The 26,237-nt window shown below is 34.6% G+C and overlaps 3 protein-coding genes across 3 annotated transcripts; 2 read left to right on the top strand and 1 right to left on the bottom strand.

The window, feature by feature from the left end:
* Positions 1 to 3,753: 3,753 nt before the first annotated feature.
* Positions 3,754 to 10,655, top strand: LOC121983858 (AMSH-like ubiquitin thioesterase 2). Its single transcript, XM_042536515.1, has 12 exons — positions 3,754 to 4,005; positions 4,080 to 4,144; positions 4,396 to 4,471; positions 4,546 to 4,722; positions 7,336 to 7,367; positions 7,699 to 7,882; positions 8,083 to 8,172; positions 8,283 to 8,345; positions 8,461 to 8,535; positions 9,702 to 9,764; positions 10,146 to 10,198; positions 10,280 to 10,655. Exons 1-12 carry the CDS (start codon positions 3,934 to 3,936, stop codon positions 10,461 to 10,463), a joined length of 1,134 nt encoding a protein of 377 aa, XP_042392449.1. The 5' UTR covers positions 3,754 to 3,933; the 3' UTR covers positions 10,464 to 10,655.
* Positions 10,656 to 11,856: 1,201 nt separating this feature from the next.
* On the top strand, positions 11,857 to 20,990 carry LOC121983857 (peptide deformylase 1B, chloroplastic-like). The gene is made up of 7 exons (XM_042536514.1): positions 11,857 to 12,115; positions 12,222 to 12,360; positions 14,403 to 14,595; positions 18,793 to 18,903; positions 20,167 to 20,229; positions 20,472 to 20,610; positions 20,697 to 20,990. Exons 1-6 carry the CDS (start codon positions 11,890 to 11,892, stop codon positions 20,604 to 20,606), a joined length of 867 nt encoding a protein of 288 aa, XP_042392448.1. The 5' UTR covers positions 11,857 to 11,889; the 3' UTR covers positions 20,607 to 20,610; positions 20,697 to 20,990.
* A 130-nt stretch (positions 20,991 to 21,120) lies between these two features.
* LOC121983855 (sugar transporter ERD6-like 4) lies at positions 21,121 to 26,132 on the bottom strand. Its single transcript, XM_042536508.1, has 17 exons — positions 25,686 to 26,132; positions 25,495 to 25,584; positions 25,344 to 25,403; positions 25,173 to 25,238; positions 25,026 to 25,091; positions 24,857 to 24,932; positions 24,506 to 24,570; positions 24,330 to 24,422; positions 24,116 to 24,196; positions 23,948 to 24,032; positions 23,632 to 23,678; positions 23,462 to 23,524; positions 23,315 to 23,374; positions 23,078 to 23,143; positions 22,930 to 22,989; positions 21,575 to 21,689; positions 21,121 to 21,474 (listed from the first exon to the last, which is right to left on the bottom strand). Exons 1-17 carry the CDS (start codon positions 26,130 to 26,132, stop codon positions 21,362 to 21,364), a joined length of 1,653 nt encoding a protein of 550 aa, XP_042392442.1. The 3' UTR covers positions 21,121 to 21,361.
* Between the last annotated feature and the right edge of the window lie 105 nt (positions 26,133 to 26,237).

Here is a 26,237-nt window from a genome sequence, read left to right as displayed (position 1 = left end):
CGGTCAACACCATCAACTCGTTGAGCATCTTGACTTTGACCTCTTTTAACTTTCATCATTATATTATACCAGGGGCGGAAGCCCCTCATCGTCACCGTATTAGTATCTAATCTTGATCCTAAGACATAGGTGAAATTATGATCGTGTGTTAATTAACATGGACTATGATGCAAATTTTTAAATGCCAGCACTATAATAATACTAATTTACGAAGATCAGTGCTACCGTGGTCCTGATTTTCGGATATTAACGTTTGACGCATGGAGCAAGTTAATTATTGTATGTCCAAAGTACAAATTTGGTCAGATATCTATTATGCATATTGTGCGTGTTTGCATAATAGATATCTATTATGCATATTGAGCATGTTTGACGAAGCATAAATTCCTTCGGACTGTCTAATAATTAATAGATAAGATATTGATATTATTATTATTATTATTATTATTAGGTTTGAAGTTTAAATTTTGATAAAATTAAAGTAAATATTTTTTTTTATGTATTAATATTATTCTACATGCTAATAATTATCTGTAATTTATTTTTCCATATTAATCTTGAAATAAATTGATGAAAATATTAGAGACGAATATATTTATCTTTTACCATCATATTTAACGAAACACACCAGCATGTTGCTTCGTCCATCATGTAAAACAGAGATGAATTGTCGAATCTCATATCTGGAGCCACAAGTTAAATTCTTCACGGACGAACTTCCAAAACAAACAAACAAAACAATATACTAATTATGTGTAACCTCTTTTTATTTATTTATTTATTTATTATTATTATTATTATTATTATTATTATAAATTAGGTTCCTTTTAGTTAATATCTTTCTGGACAGACTTGATTTCATTTTGTTTTCTCAAATTAAAGCTAACTAAATTATGTAGCCAGTAGAAGAAACAACTTTCATCTTAATTCGTGCAATTAGTTTATTACTTATTTCTATTTTTCAAAAAAAATTATATGTGTTATAGACTAGCACTATGGGCTGATTTTTAAAGATTAGCACCATAATAATACTAATCTTCATAAATTAACACCACAGTTAATGTTAATTGACATGGAATTATAATTTTACCTAGTGTCTATGTGTCTTAGGATCAAGATTAGACACCATATATACTTTCTACACATTTCATATTTTTATCTCATTATAAAATTTAAGAAGTCCAAGTTATCTAGCCCATTAATAAATTTCGATTAAAATTCATTAACGGACTTAGAGAGCTTTGATCGGATTCATTCCAACTCCTATATGTTTAATTTCTATCGTTCCTTGGAGTCCAAGGATGTCCTCCATTATCATCGTAAAATATTCTTAACATTTTTGAGAAAGTTTAGAAAGTTTCAAACTTTGTGTCAATTGACACAGGCCTATAACTTCATGTAAGAGACTCAGAACTAAAATTTGTTACCATATCTACTTTTTACACACTCCACGCTTATATCTCATTATAAAAATTCAAAATCCAAGTCATCTAGGTATATCAATAGGCTTTGGTTAAAATTTATTGATAGACCTAGATAGTTTTGATTAGACTCATTCTAACTCCTGTAAATTTTTATAGTGTCCTAGAGTTCAAGGGCACCCTTCGTTATCATCGTAAAAGATTCTCAGCATTGCTCAAAATGTTTAAAAAGTTCAGACTTTGTACCAATTGACATAGCCCTATAACTTCGTGTAAGGGACTCAAGACTAGGATTTTTCACCATATTTTCCTTCTACACACTCACCTTTTCTATCTCATTTCAAGATTTTAGAAATCTAAATTTCCTAAATCCATTACTGAATTTTGATCAAAATCCATTGATGGACCTAGAGAGCTCTTATCATACTCATTTTAACTCCTATATGTTTATTAGGTGAACTTGAGTCAAAATAAGTTCTCGTTTATTATTTTAAGAATTTTTCAATAGTGTTCAAAATAATTTGAAACTTTTATGATACTGTGGCGGTGGTCTTCGGAAACCAACACCATAACGATATTGGTATTTAAATTGTGATACTGATTTCTAAAGACCAATACCAAAATAATTTTTATTAATATAATCAAATTTATTAATCTTTTATAATTAGATATTAAAAATAGAAGATATAAAAAATAGAAAAATATTTTGGGTGTTTTATTAATTTTCTTTTATATTTTATTAATTTTTTATTAAATTTAAAAACTAAAATTAAAAAACAAAATAAACAAATTTAGAGCTTGTGTAAATTATTACCAAATTAATTTTAGAGAGGAGAGAAGAGAAAGAGGAAATTATGAGAGAGGAAAGAAAATAGATTAAATGTTACATGTAAATGTAATGCCACTTCATAAGCCATTAAAATTTATACCCAGAGCCTCTATTATATTGGGGCTCACTAAATTTTATATATAAATATATAAAATATATGTGTTTGGATATTAAATATTAAAAATTATGGTTAAAATAAATTTTAGTTCAGATATATTTTCATTGATAAATTTAACTTTTTATTAGCCAAATTAAATTTTAAAAAAGGACAATTCAGTACACGAATCTCCCGCTATGCGGGATCCCGAAGAAAGATCCATTGTACTCGAGCTTACCTTATTTTTTATAAAAGACTGCTTCTAGGATTCAAACCTATGACCTTTTGATGACAAAATATCAATTTTATCGTTGCACCAAGACTCCCCTTCTATTAGCCAAATTAAATTTCGTTAATAATTTTTATTTATTTTTTATATTTTACCAATAATTTTTAATATTTTATAGATTAAAGTTAAATTTGTTAGTTTTTATTTTTTACTGTCAAATTAAATTTGGTCGATAATTTTAAATTTTTATTATTAATATTAGATTTGTTTGGTAATTTATTTTTATAATTATTAAAATTTGATCCATAATTTTTTATTTTTTTATTGACGAAAGTTTAATTTACTAACTAAATTAAGTATATTTTAAAAAAAATACTTTTATGGGATCCTAAGTATATTATTACCTTAGTTCACAAATAAGAGTATTCACATTAGTTTTTCTATCCAAAATATATAATTTAGGGTAAAAAAATTATTTTATTAAATTTGAATATCCATTTTTCAATACATCATATATCAGTTTCCTTATTTTTCTCTCTCCTCTATAATATTTAGGGAATGAAATTAAATTAAAAGAAATACGGTTCATAAATGCATAATTTAAGGAATGGATAGAGTGTCTGATGTAAAAAAATTTTAATTATCCTATTTAAAATTTAAGATAAAATTTTTGAATAGGATATCTATATGAATGATCTTTTCTATCTAGACTTTTTATTTCAGTGAAGTTATTATAATAATTTATTACTGCTAAATTAATTAGTATTTTTAATATTTTATTAACAAAATTAATATATATATATATATATATATATATATATATATAAAATAAATTTTAAATGCACCTTGGAGATTTTCTCGAGTGGATTGTCGCCTTCTGTACACAAACCATTCGTAAACGAGATGGCGAGTTTGATGTGCCTTTTATAATTTGAGAAAATAACGAGGGTGTTCTTGAAATGCTCATTGTTAGTGGGCGGATAGTGTGGGATAGCGACGAGTTGACGAGTTTGAGGTGCGTTTTATAATTTTATAAAATAACGAGGGTGTTTTTCAAATACTCATTGTTAGTGGGCAGATAGGAGATAGCGTTGGATGAAGTGCCTTTTTATAATTGGAGAAAATAATGAGGGTTTTTTTGAAACGGTCATTGTTAGTGCCCGGCCGATAGTGTGGGATAAGGACCGTCACCATCAGCTCGTCTCGTCGCGTGCGTTGATGGCGTAGCGTTGTTCGGAGCCGACCTTCACGTCTCCCCACTCACAGCTCCTCGTCTTGCTCCGCTTTGTCTCTTTCCTTTGCTCGGATCAAGACCGCCATCGACGATCCAGAAGGGAGGGATCTTTTGGATGCCACTATGGTGCCCTCGGTGGATGATCGATTCCCCGTATCCTTCTACTTCAGAATCGCCGACCAACTGTTGAAGCAGGTGCGATTACCCTATCTTCCTTTGGGTTTCTCTTTTGCTTACGAGAATTCATATCTTTGTTTTCTGGGATTTAGGCTGATGTTTATCGGAAAGAAGGGAATTTAGACTGTCTTCACCTTACTCTTAACCGTTACGTCAGGTATCTTAATCATTCATTTTTTTATTGGATGTTCGAATTTATTTATTTTTTCTACTGTTGTGATACTGCGGTGAGATTCTGGTCTGTCTGATCTCAAAGAACCTTGGAAGGTAGCCTTTTGCGTGTTCGAATTTCCCAACGATTCTTGAAACTAAGTCCCAAAGTTTGTTCTTCATTGTTCTCCTTGTAGTAGGAAACTGCGCTTGGTGCAAATTGCTCTTTTATATTGGTTTAAGTTGTCTGCGATGCAGGTTGGTGTCCCAGGTGATTCCTCAGCATCGGAATTACTCCAAGCACTCGTCAAAGGAAAAACTTCGTCATACGAAAGTGAGTTATTTGTACGGTCGGCGCACACAATAAGTTTACCTCGTTTTTCTTATAGCAAACCCATTGCTTTATAGATTCTACAAGAGTCGACCAAAGAGGCTGAAAAGTTGAAGTTATTAGCTACGACTAACATCAATTCAAGTGGTTCGCAGCTAGGTAGGAGATCTAAGAATAGCGCAAATAACTTCAGATCAACATCGCAAAGGTGGACCAAGAAGATTTTGAACTTTTCTAGCTTCAAGGAAGGGAAGGTACATTTTAACTTCTTACAAGATTTTGATAAATTTGCTGTGACGAACAAGAAGTTTCCATTTGACTTTGTACTAAACTTGTGCATGCTTTATGTCCTTATAATTTTAATGGTGGAAAGAAAAGGAACTAGGAGTTCCTGCTGGGAGATGATGATCTTGTTTGTAAAATCGTACATGTATGAATTGGGTTCTTCTATCAGAAGTTGAAATTTTCTGATAAAGGTGGTTGTCTAATCAAATTTTAATATGCTATTGAAGGCCTTGAGACCAAGGACATGTATTTGGAAGCTTGCCATGTGCTTCGTGTTGTTTTTTTCTTGTGATTTGTATTGACCTGTTCTCCTGGGTCCACTATTTTTTACTTTATGTGATTTTGTTATGATCTAAACTCTAAAGCAAAGGGTTGTTGTATTATGGTTAATCATGAGTTTATATTTGGGTCCTTGTTGTGACTAGTTTGATGAGGGAAGGGAGTGATCGTCGGGGCAAGAACGCTCAGACAAGGTATGGCTCCTGGGAGGCCTCTAGAATGATGATAGAGTCAAGAAGGAACCCAAACACACATCGAAGCAGGATAAGTTTGATTTGGCGTCATTGTAAAGTGTCTTAAATGGATTAAGTATGGATTCTACATACGGAGGTGATTATTGGAAGAATTAACTGAGTTAGACAAGGTGTGGCTCCTAGCAGGTTTCTAGGATGCTAGAGGCAAGAACGGATCAGAACACATACGAAGTGGAAAAAGTGTGAGTAGTCCATTGGTGTAAAATGTCTTTAAAGGATCAAGTATGCACTCTAATTAATGAGTTGCCTTTTGGTGGAATTAACTAAGTTCTCCATAAAAACTCTTTGGTTAAGTATGCTGCATGGAGAGCAATTTCAAGATGGGCGACCTCCTGAGAAACTCCTCAACTTAGAGTTATATTTTACCATGGATAAAATCATGTCTCACAGTATGAGATATTGGTCAAAGTGGAGTTTTACATATTGGTACCATTGTAGGATCCTATTGAAATATTCAACAATTTTTTATTATGTTTTTAGAAGTCTAGGAAAATATAATAGCGTAGATGTCTTTATTATTTTTGAAAAAAATATATAAATTAGTTTAATTTTTAGATAAGATTGTGTGGTTTTATTAAAAAAGTTTGCTAGAAAAATAAGTTGCATCGTCAATATATAAAAGGGCTTTAGGATCCCATATATTAGGACTACCAATGATTTGAGAGGTAATACAATTTTAATTTCCAATATGGGCTTGCTGTTCGAGGATGAACCTAACAGAAGTCAGTGAGCTTGTTATGACCTGTTCTATCAATAGTGGAGAGCGATTGATGGGGCAGAGAGCTTGGACAAGGTGTAGCTCATGGCAGGCTTCTAAGGCACTAGGCCATCAATGTAAAATTTCTCAAATAGATTAAGCATGTATTCTTAATAATGAGACATCTTTTGATGGAATTAGCTAAGATCTTTATAACAATTATGTGGTTAAGCATGCTGAGTGTAAAGCAATTCCAGGACAGTTGACCTCCCAGGAAGTTCCTGGATTTAGTGTTATATTTCTCTATGGGACAAAATCATGATGCCAATAGTATGAGATGTTGGTCAAATGGATAGCACTGTTGAATCAGGGAATAGGCCTTCCTGATAAAGGTTTTGGGAGAACAGTAAATCAATATCATTTAAGAGTCTGGTTGCTTTGTTGCTGCCAAATCTCAACCCTCTAGCTTACAATGATCCAGGATTACTCCATATAGTGTCTTTTGATTGTAAGGACTAGAAATTACTTTGATGCAACTAGCTTTGGTGGATGCACACAATGCACTACGGATTTCATAATTGATGCACACAATGCACTAACAATTTCATAATTGATGCACACAATGCCCTAAAGGATGTTAAGATGATTATTAGATAATCTTTGAATAACAAGGATAATCTGGACTGTTTTGAACACAACGCACCAGCTTCCTTGGCATCAATATAACATGGCTAATCTGGAAAAGGATGTCAAGATGTTTATTAGTTAATATTTGAATTATTTCATAATTTATATGTGATGACTGGAGAGAAAATTTGTTGAAATTTTCTCGGCATGTTTTTCCATGTTTAAGCACATGGAACTTTATTGTCATTTTCAATTTCTATCGATTAGATGTGAATGGAACTCTCAGTTTTGGAATATGCTTAAAATTTGCACATCTAATGATGCGTTCTAAATTTGGAGAATGTTAAAGTTTTCTTAGAATTGGATCTGGTAACTGAAGCATTTATATATCGTTTTTCCCTATGGTTTTGAAATTTTGGTGTCCTAAAGGTGACTGTTTTGCAGTTATTTGTTTTACTTTATATTTGCCCATTTAATGATGTCATCACTATTCGAAGGATTTTAAGGTTTACTTAAAATTGAATTTGGTAACTGAAGCATTTATATATTGTTCTTTCTCTATGATTTTTAAATTTTGATGTCCTTATTTGTTTTACTTTATTTTAATGTCTTGTCTCCTTCTGTGAGATACATGAACATTCAGCTTTGGTGGTCAATGTATTTCCTGATTGCCTCACACTTCCTTCACATAGTTCCTTCTGTGAATCTTGATATTGTATCTGCAGATTGGACATTACGATTCAAGAACATGTCAAAGGTATTTTCTCTGTTACTTTAAATATATACATGCCACCATATGTTGTCTTGTTGTGGATCATACCAATTTAACATGTCAAAACCAATGAACGAACAACTTGAAACTTCTTTGAAAAAAAAAAGATAAATAGTACGCGAGTAGTAGAATAAGTTCCGAACATACCTACATTAAGGGTTCAATGCAGATAAGTGCAGGCAACAAAACCTACAAAGCTGACCAGAAGAAATTGAAACAGTTTCATAGCAGATTATGTTTATTGCAATATATAATGTTGCTCTATATTCTAGCTTCAGACTACTTATTTTTTTCTATTATTTCTTGAAAATGTCAGAGGTGATGACAATGAAGTTCATGTTGTGAAGCACTACTTTCCTTCTTCTGTTGTTTCTTGGGTAGAAGAGGGAGGTTCTTCTGGGCAAGTTTCTCATGTTATTTTTCCCAGTTCAAACGATGGTAATTCAAAATGTATATCTGAAGGATCTTCAACTTCAGATTCTACTAAGGATATGCATATAGTAAGCATCAACTTTCTGTTATATATATATATATATATATATATATATTTCCTGCTTTAGTGCTTTCTGTAGGCATATTCTGTTCTGCAGGTGTAGGAGTTTGAGATATGCACTGGGGGTGATTTTTTATGTTGTTTTGATGTTTCATCTATACTAGTATCATACTAAAAATTATATGTCTACGTGCTTTCTCATTTCAGTCAGTGAAATTGACTGAAGAATTTTTGGATCTTGCTAAAGAAAACACACATAGGGACTTAGAGACTTGCGGCATTCTTGGTGCTTTTCTTGTAAGCCTAAATCTTTGTCCTTTACTAATATCTTTTAGGATAAAGGGTACCATATTCCTTTTTATTGGAATTTAAAATGTATGTTTACTACTTGATTTGTTCTGGAGCAGAAGAATCACACATTCTACATTACAACACTAATAATACCGAAGCAGGAGTCAACTTCCAATTCAGTATGTCAGTATATTCGTTGGATAATCTATTTTCAAGTTGTTTGCACAGTGATACATGATTTATTTGGGGATATTATAACTTTATTCTTAGCAATTGTACCTTCTATGAATGCAGTGCCAGGCATTAAATGAGGAAGAAATTTATGCCATATTGGATGAGAGGTCTCTTTATCCTGCAGGATGGATTCATGTAAGCATCTTATTACTTCCCTTGCATTTCCTATACTCTTCTATTATTCTTTTTCTGGGCTCCGAGTATACTAATACACTATGGTCTTTCACTTTCCTTCTGTGGATCATTTATTATTTTGGTCAGAAAAATGGGACAATTTTTAATGTCACTATTTCTTTGCTCAAAGTATACTAATACACTATAGTCACAAATGGTTTTCCCCCTTTTCCTTATTGTTTGTTTCATAAAACTGTTTAGGTGACATCTGCGATCTATCTATATGATGAATCTTTATAGTTCTTATTTCTAACTGTTTCAAGTGGTCGGTTTTAATTTAACAATAGTGTTCAATGAAAAGAGGACTAATTGTACTCAGATATTTAAGAGTCTAGGACCGAAGGACCATAACATGATTACTAAGAGAGAAATACCCCATGTGGGGATAAGCTATATGCTCTAAACCATATATTCTAATACTTTTTGCAAGATGAAATATAGATATCAATTGCTGATCAACTTGCCACACAGTAGAAAAGTGTTAAAGAAATAGAGCTAATCACTAAGCTTTTATGATTTTAACAAATCTATCGCGAGCTTCCAGTTTTAACAAATAGAAATAGAGATGTTTTTGTGATAAATCTAGCACATTCCTCATTTAACATATCTCATAGTGTTTTTTTTTTCTTTCTGAATTCTACATCACATCATTTGGTTACTCAAAAGCTTTTAATGTAATTTGTTCAAAGAGGTTGGTTTTAAAATGAGTAAATTTATTGGATAGTTCTATACAAAGTTGCCTATTATTCACAGAAAATAGGACTAATTGCTCTCATATATCCATAATATGTAGATAACTATCTCTTATGGAACCAAAATGGATATTCCGGGATTCTCTTTTTTTGCTATGCTCTAAAATGAGTTAATTACACAGTAGCCCTTTTGACTGGCACACTGTTACTTCCTTACTGGTTGGAATTGTAGATGAATCAAAACCATGTTATGTTGTCTTAATCAAATCTTCCTCCTTGTTTAACCTTCCAATTTGATATTGTAACCTAAACCATTTTTCAATCACTCATCGAGAGAAATCCATAATGGTTTTGTCATTATGCCTGTAGTTAATCTGAATTTACATTTTCTGAGAACATAACATTCTGGACTCATGCAATTTCTTTTTGTGGCAGACACACCCTTCACAAACTTGCTTTCTGTCATCGATAGATTTGCATACTCAGTACTCATACCAGGTACTCCACGGCATATTTATTTTCTGTTTTTGATATAATTATACTACTGCACTTGATAAATTCAACTCTGCCATTCCTTATATCTGTCTGCAATAATATATTTGCCTTTAATGAACATGGCTGATCAACAAGCTGAGAAATTTTTTTTTTCTTCTTGAGTTCATCGACTTCTATTTTCATTGATTGGAAGTTCCATATTGAACTCTTAAAGTTGTTATCAGTTGTCTAGCCTGTTGAATAGAGCTTTGGTTACAGGGGAATCGTCTTGTATGTCGATCCCATGCGTAAATATGAATTCTTAAGTATGATAACTGCACCATAGCTCGATTGCTTTATAGCCATTCTTATAATTAACAAACAAATTGGTAATTTTCCCTACAGGTCATGCTACCCGAGGCAATAGCAATCGTCTTGGCACCAACAGATCCTTCAAAGTTTGCCATCCCCACTTTTCTTTTCTTTTCTTTCATGAAATGCATAATGACTCTATTCGTGCTGCAAATTGTTTGTTTCAGGGGATGCGGAATATTTCGTCTGACCGATCCCGGAGGAATCGCTGTTCTGAAAGAATGCAACGAGAGGGATTTTCATCCTCACTCTACCACCGCCGACGGTAGTCCGATCTACGAGATCTGCTCCAATATTTATACAAATTCAAACCTGCGGTTCGAGATCATCGACCTCCGAATCTCGTCCTGATCATCTTCAGCTGATAATATGATATGTGTGTATGTATATATATACATATAAAGACTGCAAATCTATGTATAGGATTGAGTTCTGAACTAAGTTAACTGTTAGCATCTAGGTGAAGAACAAAGTTATGAGAAATTCTTGTAAGAGTAGTTATGAAATGCATTGCTTGCACTAAGCAATTCACATGGCTAAAAACATTTTTCGCTTAACTAACTTTCAGTGCGAAACAATAGTTTTAATTATTGTAGTGTTCTATTCCTTTAAATAAATAACGACCACTTAAAAATTTGAATAGAAAGAGAAGGGCCGGTTGGAGCCGCAAACTGCGAGCATTCGTCTGGCGCCACAATTTATATATCTGAATAGAGATTTTATATACTGTGGACCTTAGGGTCTAACTGATTCGGATGCCCGGACTCTGATTTATTTGAGGTGTTCGGACCTGAGGGTCGGACGCCTGAAGTGATTCGGGTGCACCACTCCGACTTACTTGAGGCTCTGATTCAGATGCCCAGACTCCGACTTGTTTGAGATGCTCGGACCTGAGGGTCGGACGTCCGAAGTGATTCGGGTGCACCACTCCGACTTACTTGAGGCCCTTTTGGACGTTCGGCTAACTCAGGTTTTCGGTCCGCACCATATGAAGTATCTTACTATTTTATTAAAAACCTCTCCCCTTTACTAACTAAATTTGGTGAAGCCTAAAATGTATTTACGTTAATGACCTTTTTTCTATTTACACTAAAAATAATTCCAAGGTTTATTAGTAATTCCACAAGCGAAACAATCAGTGATTTAGAGTTCGAGACTCAGGTTTTCGTTGATTGTTTTTTTATATAAAACAATCAAGGTTGTTTTATATAAAAAAAATATAGTTCTCTTTAGTCCTATATCTTAAAATTGGTAACACTATGATCAAATAAGGTTCTATAAATATTTTAGGCCGACGATGTTAAAAAATATATATTTTTTAGTTTTTTTACTAAGACAAGTATAATATTAAATTAAATTAATTTTTTACATAGGGAAGCCTGTTGCTGGGATTCTCTAGCGTCACTATTGTATGGGTTTGACGAATCTTATCCAAATAATTGATGAATCTTACCCAAATAATTAATTCTTGGTTTATAAGGGTGATACTAAAAAATCCAAACAATTCAGATTTTCAAAGACCCAAATAATTTATATATTATTATATTACACATGCAACGCATGTGCACAATCACACTAGTATATATAATGTTTGAGATACTCGGACCTGAGGGTCGGACGCCCGAAGTGATTCGGGTGCACCACTCCGACTTACTTGAGGCCCTTTCGGACGTCCGGCTAACTCAGGTTTTCGGTCCGCGCCATATGAAATATATATATAAAGTAAAATGTGGAAAAATCAATAGGTAGGCAAATCGTCGAACAGGAAGGAAGCCAAATGGCCGCGCGGCTCTCAGCCTCGCCCGCCCTCTCCTACGCCGCTCTCGTCTCTCGCCGCGCCGCCGCCTCCTGCTTCCCCCGACCCTTCCCTTTCCCATGCTCGGGGGCGGCTCTTCGTGGCTTCTCCTCTCAACCGCTAGCCGTTGTTCGCGATTCCCCCTTCGCGGACGTCTCCGTCCAAGCCCGGCGCGGTCCCTCTTCTCAGGTCGGGGACTTCGCCTCCCGTAAGTATTTTTTTTTTCACTTTGTTAAATTAGTTATAGTGGTTCACTACGCGAACAAAATGTGTTCTTTCTTCGGCGTAATTGATGAGAAATTGGATCGATTTAGCTGCCGATCTGTGCTTTGAGTCGCCTTTGAAGATTGTGGAGTACCCTGACCCGATCCTGAGGGCGAGGAATAAACGTATTAGTGCGTTTGACGAGAATTTGAGGAAACTGGTTGATGAGATGTTCGATATCATGTACAAGTATGGCACTTTTCTTATGTTTTGAGTTGTCGTGGTTATTTTTCACTTCTACAAAGTAATGCGTTAGGTTTGCTGGTGATTTATTTCGTTGACGTTTTGTTTTTAATTTGAGATAGAAAGACCTTTAGGTGAAAATTGATGTCATCAACTGGAAGCCTCGTGTTTATTAAAGGGAAGAAGAACCAGGGTACCTCAAGCTCTCGAAGTGGTGATAGGTGGTCTTCTACTGCTGCTCTGGAGCTAGTTGAAACACTAGCAGTTCTATTAAGCACTTCATAGTTACTGCTGATCAATCGGACATTTTTACTAGTGTCTCTGTCTTGTCAATGGTGCTTGTCCTTTGACATTCTTCTCCTAAGCTCAAAGCTCATAGTAGTATTTGGCTTAGAAATCATGAAAGGAAGCTATCAACTTTAGATAGTGCTTCATATCATCTCCACTCCACCTTTTAATTTGTCTTGGGTTGTTGAGAAGCTCACTGGAAGGGGAGCCTTGGCGCAACGTTAAAGTTGTTGCTTTGTGACCAAAAGATCATGGGTTCGAATCCTGAAAACAACCTCTTGCAAAAAGTAGGGTAAGGCTGTGCACAATGGATCCTTCCCCGGGACCCCGCATAGCGGGAGTTTTGTGTACCGGCTGCCCTTTTGCCTTTTTTTTTTTTTTTTTTTTTGAGAAGCTCACTGATTGATTCCTAGTGCTCTTGGCTGTTTTGTTTGATGACATAATCAGCATTGAGGCTATGCACATTTGATTTCTTGTGGAATGATAGGGGCTATTTGCTAGCAATATGCTACTTTGGCATGTGATGCCTGTGTTGTAACCGATGTATTCAGCATATGCTTTGCCTATGGTGGTCATTAACCATAATCACGAATGACGACGAGTAATAATTGACTAGTCTTTTTGGTGCCATTTGTCTACTTTGATTTAATTATTTAACGCCTTCGATTAAACTTATTTATCACAATATTAAATAAAAAAACAAAAGAGAAGTGAATCAAAGTATATCTAGCTGCAAAATCATCTAAAGATAAAAATTATCTTGCGAGTTCCAACAAATCAAGCCCTCAAGAAGATTTAAGAGTGTTGAGAGCTGCCCAAGAGAGTATTTAGAAAGATTATAGATGGGTGGATAAGAGGCAGGCTGATAGGAGTATAATAGAGCTGGAAATGGGTGAGAACAACTAAATTAACTTTTGGAGATGGAATAGCCAATTCTGACATCTTACAGTTGTAGTGGTTGTTGGCAATGATCTTGAGCAGTACCAGGCAGAACCAACTCTTATAGACGGCCTTGGTCAAAACACACAATACCAACACAATTTTAATGATTGTGATCCTATTGAGTTGTTCTGTGTGCTGACTTGCACTAGGACTGGTCTATCCCCACCTATATTAGGAAGCACAGATCTAAAGGCAAAGGATGACACAATTTATTTGAGTATCAAAAGCTCAAAATATGGAACTACTTGGAAGGTCATCAACCGCTTGCAGTTTCAGGGTAATCTGTGATCAAATTTTTTTTTTTTTCAATTCAAAGCTTCATTGTTTTGTAAGGAGGGGAGAAGTCACAAGATTGCAATACAAGAAACTCTCAAACATCATGGAAGTTTTCTAGAGATTAATCTTTTAGTTTCCGGCATATCCATTTTGGACTTATCTCATTGATATTACTCCTATTCAACTAAGCTGATAAAGTTGCGCATTTATTGACAAGTTTTTTGGACTTACCTCTTTTATATTACACCTATTCAACTAGAGCTGATGAAATTGTACATTTGTTGAGTAGAGCAAGAGACGTTTACTCTTCTTGTTGACTTAGCTGGTCTGTATGAACACAATTTCTATAGTAACAGATTCTATAGATTGTCACATGCATATATTAGATCAAGTAGTATATTTCTTTAGCATATAATTTTTTCCTATGCAAGGACTATTCAGATGATTCTATTGTAATAATTTTGTTGTTTGGTAGGATTTCCTTAAATAATTTGAAGAGTTCCCAATAAATTTAACTTGGAAAATCTTTGTCTTATGGGCAGAACTGATGGTGTAGGCCTCTCAGCACCACAAGTTGGAGTGAATGTTCAACTTATGGTATTTAATCCTGCTGGTGAACGAGGTGAAGGAGAGGAAATTGTTCTTGTGAACCCAAAAATGTATAAAGCCTCAACACGCACTTTTTTTTACAATGAGGGATGCTTATCTTTTCCAGGAATTTATGCAGATGTAGAGGTAATACATCTTTTACCTTCAGCATTCTATTATCTAGCACATTTATTTATCTTTTAGGACCAAACCTGTAGTTTGAGTGTTTGACAGTATGAAAGAAGTCATGATCTGATAGGTAATTTTTCTCCTTTTTGAGCTTCATATATTTTTTATATGTCCATTGACTGAGTTCAAATGTAGTTATTTCTCTTTTTCTATTTGAATTCTCTAGATATATTGATCACAAAAGCAATCTTGCAGTTGCATAAATTGTGTAATTATATTTTTGATGTTTAGGTTAGTCTGTTAGAATCAGTTAGGATGATGCTAGATGGTGAACTATCAGAATTTTGTATTTCAAAGCTAAATAAGTCAACCAAAAATATTAAATTGAAAATTCAGGCATGAATTTTTATTCATAGGAAAATACATCCAGGGAAATCATAATTTCTGTAATTATATTTTCATAATTAGGTTGGAATCAGTTAGGATGATATTAGATGGTGAACTATCACAAATTTGTATAACAAAGCCAAATGAGTCGACCAAAAATCTATGTAGAGCTCTATGCAATGTTATATTGCTTGTAATATTCAAATCAATTAAAATATATATTTTTTACATTAACTATATTTTTAGTCTTTTTCTACCCTTACACCTCTATTCAACTCCTCTAATTGATTAGTGATCTTTGAACATCTCAACCTATTTTCTTTCATTTATCATCTATTGGTGCTACACTTAAATTCCGCCCATGATGATCGGTCATGGCCGGTCCTAAGCCCGGATAAAGGAGGAGGGTTGCGTTAGGTTGCCAGCCAGCGTCAAACTATGACAAATATTCAATGAATGAATCTATTAAACTATTGTGCTAATGCTAGGTTGTTCCGCGGAAGGAACGCGTTGCAGGGTCCGACTGTAACTTCTCGGCAAGAGTTCGCGTTACAGGGTCCGACTGTAACGTCTCAGCAAGCACCGCTACATCTCCATGAGAACTTGGGTGTAGTGTTAAATAGGCAAAAGTTCTCACACCATAGGTTAGATAAGAACAAATATGATAGAAAAACTAATAATCTAAGATTTGGAATATGGAATATAGGAGCTCTCACTTGTAAATCAATAGAGGTAGTAGATATGATGATTAGGAGAAAAATTAGTATTTTGTGTGTACAAGAGACAAAATGGATAGGCGAGAAGGCAAAGATGATAGAGAACTCGGGTTTTAAGTTATGGTACACTGGGAAGAGTAAAGCAAGAAATGGAGTGGGTATCATTGTAGATAATTTGTTAAAGGATAAAGTTGTAGGAGTAGTTAGAAAAGGGGATAGAATTATAGCCCTTAAGATAATAGTGGCGAAAGAAACTATGAACATAATTAGCGTATATGCACCACAAGTAGGATTAGATGAAGCTACCAAATCAAGGTTTTGGGAGGACTTAGATGAAATATTACAAAATATTCCACCAAGTGAAATGATTTTAATAGGAGGTGATCTAAATGGGCATGTCGGAGTGAAAAATGAGGAATATGAGAGAGTACATGGGAGTTATGAGTTTGGAACGAGGAATGAGGAAGGGAAAACTATATTAGATTTTGCGATAGCATATGACCTTATATTAGCTAATACGTTTTTTAAGAAAAGAGAAGAACACTTAGTCACATTCAAAAGTGGGAATAATAAATCGCAAATTGACTTTCTTATGGTTAGGAAGAAGGATAGAAAGATTTGTAAAGATTACAAAGTCATCCTTGGAGAAAGCTTAACTACCCAACATAGGGTAGTAGTGTTGGATATACGTCTCAAACATAGTATCAATAGAAAGAAAATATATACAATTCCTAGAATTAAGTGGTGGAAGTTAAAGATGGGAAACAAAATATATTTAAGGAGAAGGTAGAAGTACAAGCATTAGATGAAATATACGATGACTCTAATTCAACATGGGATAAGATGGTATCAAAGTTGAAAATAGTAGCTAAGAGTGTACTCGGTGAGTCAAAGGGACATGCACCACTAAGTAAAGAATCTTGGTGGTGGAATGAGAAAGTACAAGAGAAAGTAAAGGAAAAACGAATAACCTGTAACAAATTTTATACTTATAAGAACGAGGAAAACTTAAAACACTATACAGTAACCAAGAAAGAGGCTCAGAAAGCAGTGAATGAAGAATAAAAATTTTGAACGCTTATATCGAAAATTAGATATAAAAGAAGGGAAAGAGATATTTATAGAATAGCTAAAGTGAAAGAAAGGAAAATAAGATATCTTAGCCAAATAAAATATATTAAAGATGAATGTAATAGGGTATTAGTAAATGATGAGAAATAAAAGAGCGGTGGAAGAGGTATTTTCATCAACTTTTAATGAAGGTTTAGGTGACCAACTTAACTTAGGTAATTTAATTAAGTCAAATGAGTATAGAAATAGATAATAGAAGCTTAATGGAAAAGTCGTTGGACCAATGATATTCCGATAGAGGTATGGAAGTGCTTAGGAAACAAGGTATTGAATGACTTACAAAATTATTTAACATGATATTGAAAACGAAAAGAATGTTCGATCAATAGAGGATAAGTACTCTAGTTCCCTTATATAAGAACAAAGACTATACAATTGTGTAAACTATAGGAATATTAAACTAATGAGTCATACTATGAAACTTTGGAAAAAGTAATAAAAAGATTAAGGAGACCATGGTGACCGACAATAGAAGCTATACATCTCCTTAGACAATTAATTGAAAAATATCGGGAGCAAAAACAAGATCTACACATGGTATTCATTGACTTAGAAAAAGCTTATGATAGAAATTATATGGAGAATTTTAGAAAACAGAGGTGTTAGCGTAACATATATTGAACTAATTAAGGATATGTATGAGGATGTAACGACTAGAGTAAAGACTTCAGGCGGAGTAACTGAATCATTTCCAATAAAGATAGGGTTACATCAAGGATCAGCCCTAAGTCCCTATCTTTTTACACTAATTATGGACGAACTCACTGCGCACATTGTTTGCAGATGATATTATTTTGGTAGATGAGACACGTGAAGGAGTAAATGCTAAGCTAGAATCTTGGAGGGAAACACTAGAAGGGAAATGTTTTAAGCTTAGTAGATTAAAGACAGAATATATGGAATTTAAATTTAGCAATATTAGAAGTAATGAAACAATTGTTAAGATAGGAGAGGACGAGTTGCTCGGAACCGAGAGATTTAAATATTTAGGATCATTTTTACAAAATGATGGAGGGATTGAGAGAGACGTCTTACATAGAATACAAGCAGGATGGGTGAAATGGAGGGGAGCGTCGGGTGTTTTATGTGACCGTAAAGTACCTCTTAAACTTAAATGTAAGTTCTATAAAACCGCTGTTAGACCTGCTATGTTATATGGAGCTGAATGTTGGGCTATGACTCGAGCACATGAGCATAAGATGAGAGTTGCAGAGATGAGGATGTTAAGGTGGATGTGTGGACATACGAAGATGGACAAAATAAGGAATGAGAGCATTAGAGAGAAAGTCGGAGTTGCATCTATTGAGGACAAACTCCGAGAGACACATTTAAGATGGTACGGACATGTACTTAGACGACCAATAAATGCTCCAGTTAGGCGATGTGAAACTATGATAAACATGCATATCAAACGAAGAAGAGGAAGACTAAAAAAGACTTGGTTAGCAACAATAAAACAAGATAAAATTTATTTAAATATAGATGATGATATAATAGAAGATAGAGCTCAATAGCGTAAAAGGATTCATACAGTCGACCCCACCTAGTGGGAAAATGCTTGGTTGTTGTTGTTGTTGTTGGTGCTACACTTAAATTGCACTTGGATATTAGTATTTCTTACCTTATCCAGCATTTCAACACTAATCTATATTGAATACCAGTCTACTATGGGATCCGTGTGAGTTTTTTGTTGTAATACACTGCATGTTAATATACAAATACACCTGTTTACCCTTTTTGTTTCAATCTGCGCTTCTGTAGTTATTATGATTTAAATTCAAATGTTTTAGAAGCTATTTTTTACACTGTTTTATGACCCTGCCTCTTAACTGCTTGTGTCCTACCTGCTAAATGCTAGACCTACAACTAAGATATAATATCTTACCCTTGTGATTATGATGGTTTATCTCATGTTCATTTCAGGACACTTTTTTCATTCATTAATCTTTCTTCACTCCGATTAATCTTGTTACCCTTACAGAGACCAGCATCTATAAAGGTTGATGCTCGAGATATAAACGGTGCAAGGTTTAGAGTCAATCTTTCTGGACTTCCTGCTCGGATTTTTCAGCATGAATTTGATCATTTACAGGTATGGACTCTGTCAAACATTTCTACCATGTATATTTCTGCTTCTCTGTTTCCAAATGCGTTGAGGAAAAAAGAATTAGAGCCAAAGCTTGACAGAATGCATCTTTGAAGTTTATAAAATTGTTTCATTGACAATAGTGTCATAAGATAAGTATGCACCATATGCATACCAGTTAAACAAACCAATTTGTTAATTGCAACCTCATGACGCAATAATGCATAAAAGCACTAATGAGGCAACATATTTGGATATAGTTTGAATTTCATAGTATCAAACACATGAATAGAGAATAATAATAATTTTCTCAAATTATACGGTAATGTCCATTCTGTTGATAAACCAACTTATGGCTATGTAAATATATAATCATCTACATGTAACATGTTGAATCTAATATATCAATTGAGGAATCTATATGAGGTATTAATTTTCCTTTTACTTTTTCCCTCAAATTCAAATGGTATTAGGGAAGTCAACCACATAAATCTTATCCCTCTATTGAGCTTTATGCAATTATAATGATAAATGAATATTAAATTCCTACAAGTTTGAGATATGCTGGAGATTTCATTTGTAGCACAAAGAGTCGATGGCTATTGGAGAGAGTAGCTTTTGAAGTCTAGTGTAAGCACCTTGTGACGCTTAAGATTAAAAAAAAAATGTTTTGTATGATTGTGTATTATCAATCATCGTTTATGAGCCACGGTGTCGGGTACTATGGAGATGACATGTTTAAACGTTAGGATAACAAAGATGAAAATGCTCAGATTTATGCTTAGTGGTGTTACTGGGAAAGAGAATTTCAAAAATATTATTGATCACAAGCAATTAGGTGTAGCTCTAATAGGTGATGCAATGAGAGAAAATATGTTAGGACAACATAGACATTTTCATATACAAAAACAACCAATAAATTATTTTCTTCAACAAATCGAATCAATTAGAATTAAAGGTATGAGAGGTAGAGGGAACCAAAAGTCTAGGCAACGTAATCAAAAGTGATTTAAGAGAACCTTGAATACAATTTAACGGAGAGGTGTAAATGGCTTGAATAGTTTGGATTAACACATTCTTGTTTACTTTGGTGAACACAAAGGCTAAGTTGTTTCATGTCTACATATATTTCACTTTGATTTACTCTCCAATTTGTAGCTCGACTTGTTATTTCTTTGCTTTTGATTTACTCTCCAACTTGTAGATTTACTTGTAATTTCTTTGCGTATTTATACTTACTAAAATAGATACCTTATGTCAACCTTTCAGGGTATTCTTTTCTTTGATCGGATGACTGAAGATATTCTTGAAACTATCCGTTCACAGCTGAAGGTTAGTAGTACGAATTTATCTTTAAGTCGATGTGCAAAATTCAATTGTGCTGTTGCTTTATTTTCTAGTTCATCAAGCTATTCATGATTATGATTCCACTCTACCAACCACAGTAAAACATGGACAATACAATGGCTCATTGAGATTTCTACATTGTGAACAAGTGGCCTGTTATGCTATTATGCTTGCATTCTAACAAATTTATTACTTATAGTCTGCAAGTGTCCTTTTAATTCCTGCAGTTATTGGAAAAGAAGTATGAAAACACAACAGGACTTGAGAGTCCTGAAAGCATTGATAAGAACATCAGTGGCCAAAGAAAGGAAATTGCTGGTTTTGCTCAAAGAAAAGAGATTACTGGTTTTGCTAGAAGATGATCAAGTTTGTGGTTTAGTGCTTTACTCATCTAATTATATCACTCTACTCTCTTATAGAACACTGATGCTGCTGAATTTCTCTATCTACAGGAAGTCAATATGTGCTGAAAACTTTTTGGTTTTTTTTTGGCTGGAACAAGCAGACCTATTCACAAGGAACCTACAGATGTCGCATCGTTTGATCCCACCCTGCGCTAAATGCATATAGTTTATGCTCGCTTCATGTTAAGATTTATTGAAAAGATTATGTTAATTTTCTAAGTTCTTAATGGCTTATGCTCTATACCTCTTGTTACCCAACTTGATTGATTGTTTATCCTGGAATACACACATGTAAAGTTTAATTTAAAATGGTGGTAAAAACTTGAGAATTGATCTTGAGAATGGTATTCTGCTTTTAAGTTACATAGAATGTTCAACTGTGTTTACAATTTCAACCTCAAGAAATCCCTTGCACTTGTGAATTCTGAAGCCACCAAGAATTGATAATGTTCATTATTCGACTATAAATTTGTGAAAGCACATTTCTGTTTATTTATGTCCATATCGATTTAGCAAAACTGGAAATGAAAATTGAGTGGACTCGCTAAACAAGCATGATACAAAAATATATATACTACAAGAGACAACAGGTACAAGCAATAGCCGAGGTTTGATCATCTTGGTACTTCACCCATGGCTGAACAAACTCAAGAACCCGCGAGGTCTCGAGTCAAGTAGATATAAAGAGCACACTTGATGAGTATTTACAGAACTCATCTAAAAGACCATTGTATTTCTTCAAGAGATCTTCCCTTGGTCTCAGGAACCCATATTATGACAAACAATAGGGTGAGGGCACTCATAACTGCATAAATCAAAAAGGTACCTGGCAAAGATAAAAGAGAAGAAGAAAAAAAATCCTGTGTTAATGCAACAAAAATAGGTGCCAATTTTCAGAGAGAAGCACATGGTAACGGGATTTCAACCTCCAGAGGTCCAACTCAAAAGCAAATTTGCAGTCATTGTTACCGCAAACGACGTCAACCAGTTGGCAAGTGTTGCTACACTGCCCGCAAGACTCTTTATGTTAACAGGAAGTATCTGCAATAGACATAAAATAATACACGAGGGAGGATGAAAACATATTAGCTAAGTAGTATCGTCAGTCTAACAAATTGATAGGACATAGCAATTTGAATGTTACAAGGGAATGGCCTTGAGGCTATGATTGTATGCAGATTCAATATGCAAGTTATTGTCACATTCCAAACGATCAGTATCATGAATGAAGATTAAGCTTTCTCTGTACCACATTTCTAGTATTACATTGATATAGATATCCACAACGATTATGAAAAATATCGCATATGAAAAATCTCATAAGTAGATATAATTTAATACCGCAACGTTTATTGAGACTCAACTTCCCAAGTGAAGACGCATGGGTAAGACTCAGGACTAATAATGCTTATCACTTTCTGTGTGAACTTCGCATACAACATAAAATCACAAAAAGATTTCTCAGAAATCCAAAATGTCAACCAAGCAAAAATTCATAAAGCAGTGCAATCTACAGTCAAATTTCTTAGTTTTCACAATTAAAATGTTTACTATAAAATTCATAATTGGACACCTCAATGACTCAATATTCTATAGTAAAACTTCAATAATTTCAGTAAAGGTCAATAATTTGCAAAAAAGTAAATAAATGAACAACAATAAAACACAATAAGATCCATCAAGGTAAAAGAGACATTACTAAGACAAATATGCTACATTAGAACCCATATAAAATCTCAAATTTATTTTTTTTACTCTTAATTTTCTATACTTGTAGGAAACTCTTTATGTTAAAACAAAATTTGCAGTGACTTGTCTCAATCACATAACCTACTTGTACCTCTACCCTAAATATTGTGACAATTGTCATCTGAGGTCCTCTACAAATACCACAATTAACATAAGCACAAGGACATTCAAGGAAGAAGATGTCGGTGGAATACTTGGAAAATAAAATGTAATACACTTGTTATGTAGATTGTAGATTGTAAGTATCTATATTTCAATATTGAAATAATTAAGTATAACAAAATACAGGAGGAACATACATGCTAATATCCATTATTAAAGGATTCTTGTGAGACCGGAGTCATTAAGTATATTACACAAGCACCTATATAATGAGTTTGTGGATAATTGATGAATCATCGTTGATTTTGTTAATAAGTTTTTCTTAAACTTTCAGAGAAATGTGCTAACCGACCATACATTCAACAAGAACACCAGTAACCTGCAGCAGTCTTTCTGAAGAGAGTAAACTAATTAGCTTTAACTCACATACCTCAGACATAATAATCCATGGAATTGCTCCCAACCCAAGAGAGAAGGAAATGACAAAAGCCTATGAGAAGATAAACAACAGATTAGGGATTACAAAACAATGACTTCTGTTACATAAAATGACAAACTCACGGCTGACATATACATACCACAAGTCCAACCAAAGAAAGAATGCTCATTACATGGTATGGATAAGATTCTTGAGAAAAGACTCCCTGTTATCAACAATTACAAAAATCTAAAAAATTATTGAAATAAACTTGAGCAAAGAATGCCTTGATAAGTATAAAGGATGCCTGATCACGTTAAAAAGGAACATCAAGTTGTGCCACAAAACAATCATTGTACTAGAATCAATTTAGTAAACTGACTATTGCCAGACTGACCTCAAGAAAAAAAACAACAGAAACTAGGAGAAGGCTTAGTGTCATTCCTGCAGTGGAGATCTGCAACCAGATAAGATTTTCCATGTACATTATTACTACTTATAAAACAGATGCATAAAAAAGGTAATTTATGTTGCATAAGCTTACTATAAGAAGAATTCTCCGACCAGCTCTGTCTGTTAACCATGTGGTAACACCAGTAGCAACCACCTGAAAGATAGTTGATGTCCCTTTGGTAAGAAGATGGGTAAGAAGATGAGACACTGAAACTTTAGAATATTATATTAAAATCCTGAAATGAGATTCAAAATGACTACCTGAATAGCTCCAAGACCGCATGTGGCAAGGTCACTATTTGTAATCCCTGTTCAAGTACAAAAATCCAGACAAAATTGGACATGTTTGAATTATCTGACTCAAATGAAGGTTTAGAGGTTTACCATTACAGACTGACATCAATTTATCCACATATATTAACAAATGGAAACCCCCATTTCTTAACAGTTCAATGTGTATAAAATTCCAATTAAAAAAGATTCTAGAGTAAATTTGACAGGATGAAAAATATAATAAGATTGACTGTTGATGAATGAAATAAAACATTTCAGATTTAAGTTTCTCAAGGCTAATTACCAGCAGCTTTGAAAATGTTGCTGGCATAAAATAGGATCCCGTTGATTCCACTTATCTGCTGCAGTACAAGCAGACCGATACCTATCTGTGTTTTGCATAGTTCATGATGAGAACGATGTGATTTTCTCCTGACAACAAAAGAACAAATAAGTCTTTGTAGTGTATCACCATAAGAGGAAGTTTGTATCTTCTTTGTCCCAGTTGCGAAAACCGTATAGCTGTTCTTCTTGTTGACGATGCCACAGATCTCTGCATAAAAAGAATTTAAATTTAGTCAACAGGAGGAAAGCTGCATTCAAATAAGAACCATTTATATATCTGATTTACTTCTACATTTAGTAAAACGTTTGCACATCACAAATTAGAGATAGGCAGTCCATACCTTGATTTCATTCACTTCAACAGTGATGTCAGTATCAAAACCTCTCAAAACTTGTAAAGAAGCTTCAAAATCTTCCATCATGCCCATTTTTGCCTGCACAAATAAAGGAAAAGATAAATCTAAATATGTAACTTTAGGTTCTTCTTGATATAGACAATTATCTGATGAAACCTTACCAACCACCTTGGCGACTCCGGAATGAAGAAAAGACTGGGAATGAGGATGGTACATGGCAATATTCCTAAAAAGCATATGTAAAAATTGGTTCAATCTACACCAATGCCAGATCCATGATTTAATTTAGAAATGATGCCAGATGCTGGATGCGCAATCAATTGAGATTAATTTAGCAAAGACAAAAGTTCACATGTGATCAAATACAAGAACAAATTTAACTGTGCAAAACATCTCAGAAATTCATGCTGGTCTTACAAAGAATATTATAGAGAAGTGCATATTTTTAGCAGTTGCAAATGGTAAACAAAATGAAATCGAGATTCTGGGATCAAGCTACCCAAAATTATTACCTATAACTGCAAGCAATCTCCAATGAACAAACATACCCAGTAGATAAGCTAGAAAAACGCCGATAGTCACAGAAAGCTACACAAGACAGAGGCCAAAATTAGGTCTTTATGTGATGCAGAACAAACTTGTTGCGATAAGGAATGTGTTCAGCTCAGGACCTGAACTTACCTGATTCACAGAGCCAAGTGCCCCTCTTAAATTCTGTGGAGCTATCTCTGCTATATATACAGGCACCTAATATATAGTTAGGAAGTCAGGAGACTCGAATGCACAAATTCCATCATAGAAATTTTTTCCATAAGAACTATAACAAACTGTATAGGAGATCACTCCAACGCCGAATCCTTCCAATAACCGACCCATATACAAAAACGAAGCGTCCTTCAAAAACACATCCCAAAAGCCTAAATTAATTGGAGAAGAATAACAAAATGTGGTTTCTAATAGTAAGTGAGATTAAGCAGACAAACAGCAAAAAGAACTAACTCTGGCGAAGGAAATAGCCAGCCATCCAATGATGTTAGGAATGGAAGCAATCATCAGCGACTACGACACCAAGAATGGCGATTGATCAGTCATCCAAATGGGAATTCACTTTGAAAAAGGAAGTCAAAACAAGGTTTTGGATTCGTCTCACCCCCTTGCGCCCGATATATTCGGCAATTTGACCGCTGGCGATCGCACCCACCATGGCACCGACGTTTGATAGGGAGCCAAATATCGAGAACTGAAAGCATCGAATTACATCGGTCACCAAGCCAATCGCGTGAAAGAGAAAATTCTGAGAAGGATAAGAAACGGAGATGGAAGAGGGAAGTAGTAGGCGACCTCGGACAGCGAGAGTCCGAGGTCGGAAATGATGTCGTCCTGGGTCGGGGACGAGTAGCCGCCCGTGAAGCCGAACTGGATGGGGCCGAGGGCGACGATGAGGGTACATAGAACGACGGAGATGGAGGAGTCGCGGAGGACGGAGGCGGAGGAAGCCATCAGGCTGGACTGCCGCGACCCCATGCCGGCCGTGCCCATCCGGTACCAGCTACCGGTGTGGAGGAACGGCTTCCTAAGGTCGCCCCGACCGTCCTCACCGCCGCTCCCACTCTCCTCCCCTCTGAAGCTCATCGTGGCGGAAACGGATTTGAGAGGATTCAATCGAGGGAGAGAAGGAAGAAGAGACGTATTGAACAAAACAGGACACAACTGTGATCGCGCTCGCATAGTCTTCCTCCTCCATTTTCTAATTTTTAAAAATATCCTCCGACGTTTAGTATATTTCATTTACATATTATTCCCCACCTTGATAAACCTCCCGTAGAATCTAAATTTGAGGGGTAAATAGAAAATTATAAATTGTGGAGGGCAGTTTGAGAAAAACGGGAGTAC

Source organism: Zingiber officinale, chromosome 5B (assembly GCF_018446385.1).
Source record: "Zingiber officinale cultivar Zhangliang chromosome 5B, Zo_v1.1, whole genome shotgun sequence".
In the NCBI taxonomy this organism is placed as follows: domain Eukaryota; kingdom Viridiplantae; phylum Streptophyta; class Magnoliopsida; order Zingiberales; family Zingiberaceae; genus Zingiber; species Zingiber officinale.
Note: the sequence above shows the minus strand (reverse complement) of the source record. Positions and strands in the feature narration are given on the sequence as shown.

Excerpts from the sequence above, each read along its gene's own strand:
- LOC121983858 (XM_042536515.1), top strand. The coding sequence starts at position 3,934 with ATGGTGCCCTCGGTGGATGATCGATTCCCCGTATCCTTCTACTTCAGA. Across the intron at positions 4,472-4,545 it reads AAAAACTTCGTCATACGAAA|ATTCTACAAGAGTCGACCAA; the intron begins GTGAGTTATTTG and ends ATTGCTTTATAG. Across the intron at positions 9,765-10,145 it reads ATACTCAGTACTCATACCAG|GTCATGCTACCCGAGGCAAT; the intron begins GTACTCCACGGC and ends TTTTCCCTACAG.
- LOC121983857 (XM_042536514.1), top strand. The coding sequence starts at position 11,890 with ATGGCCGCGCGGCTCTCAGCCTCGCCCGCCCTCTCCTACGCCGCTCTC. Across the intron at positions 12,116-12,221 it reads GGTCGGGGACTTCGCCTCCC|CTGCCGATCTGTGCTTTGAG; the intron begins GTAAGTATTTTT and ends GGATCGATTTAG. Across the intron at positions 12,361-14,402 it reads ATGTTCGATATCATGTACAA|AACTGATGGTGTAGGCCTCT; the intron begins GTATGGCACTTT and ends TCTTATGGGCAG.
- LOC121983855 (XM_042536508.1), bottom strand. The coding sequence starts at position 26,132 with ATGAAATATACTAAACGTCGGAGGATATTTTTAAAAATTAGAAAATGG. Across the intron at positions 24,423-24,505 it reads CGGAGTCGCCAAGGTGGTTG|GCAAAAATGGGCATGATGGA; the intron begins GTAAGGTTTCAT and ends TTATTTGTGCAG. Across the intron at positions 23,525-23,631 it reads GCGGTCTTGGAGCTATTCAG|GTGGTTGCTACTGGTGTTAC; the intron begins GTAGTCATTTTG and ends ACTATCTTTCAG.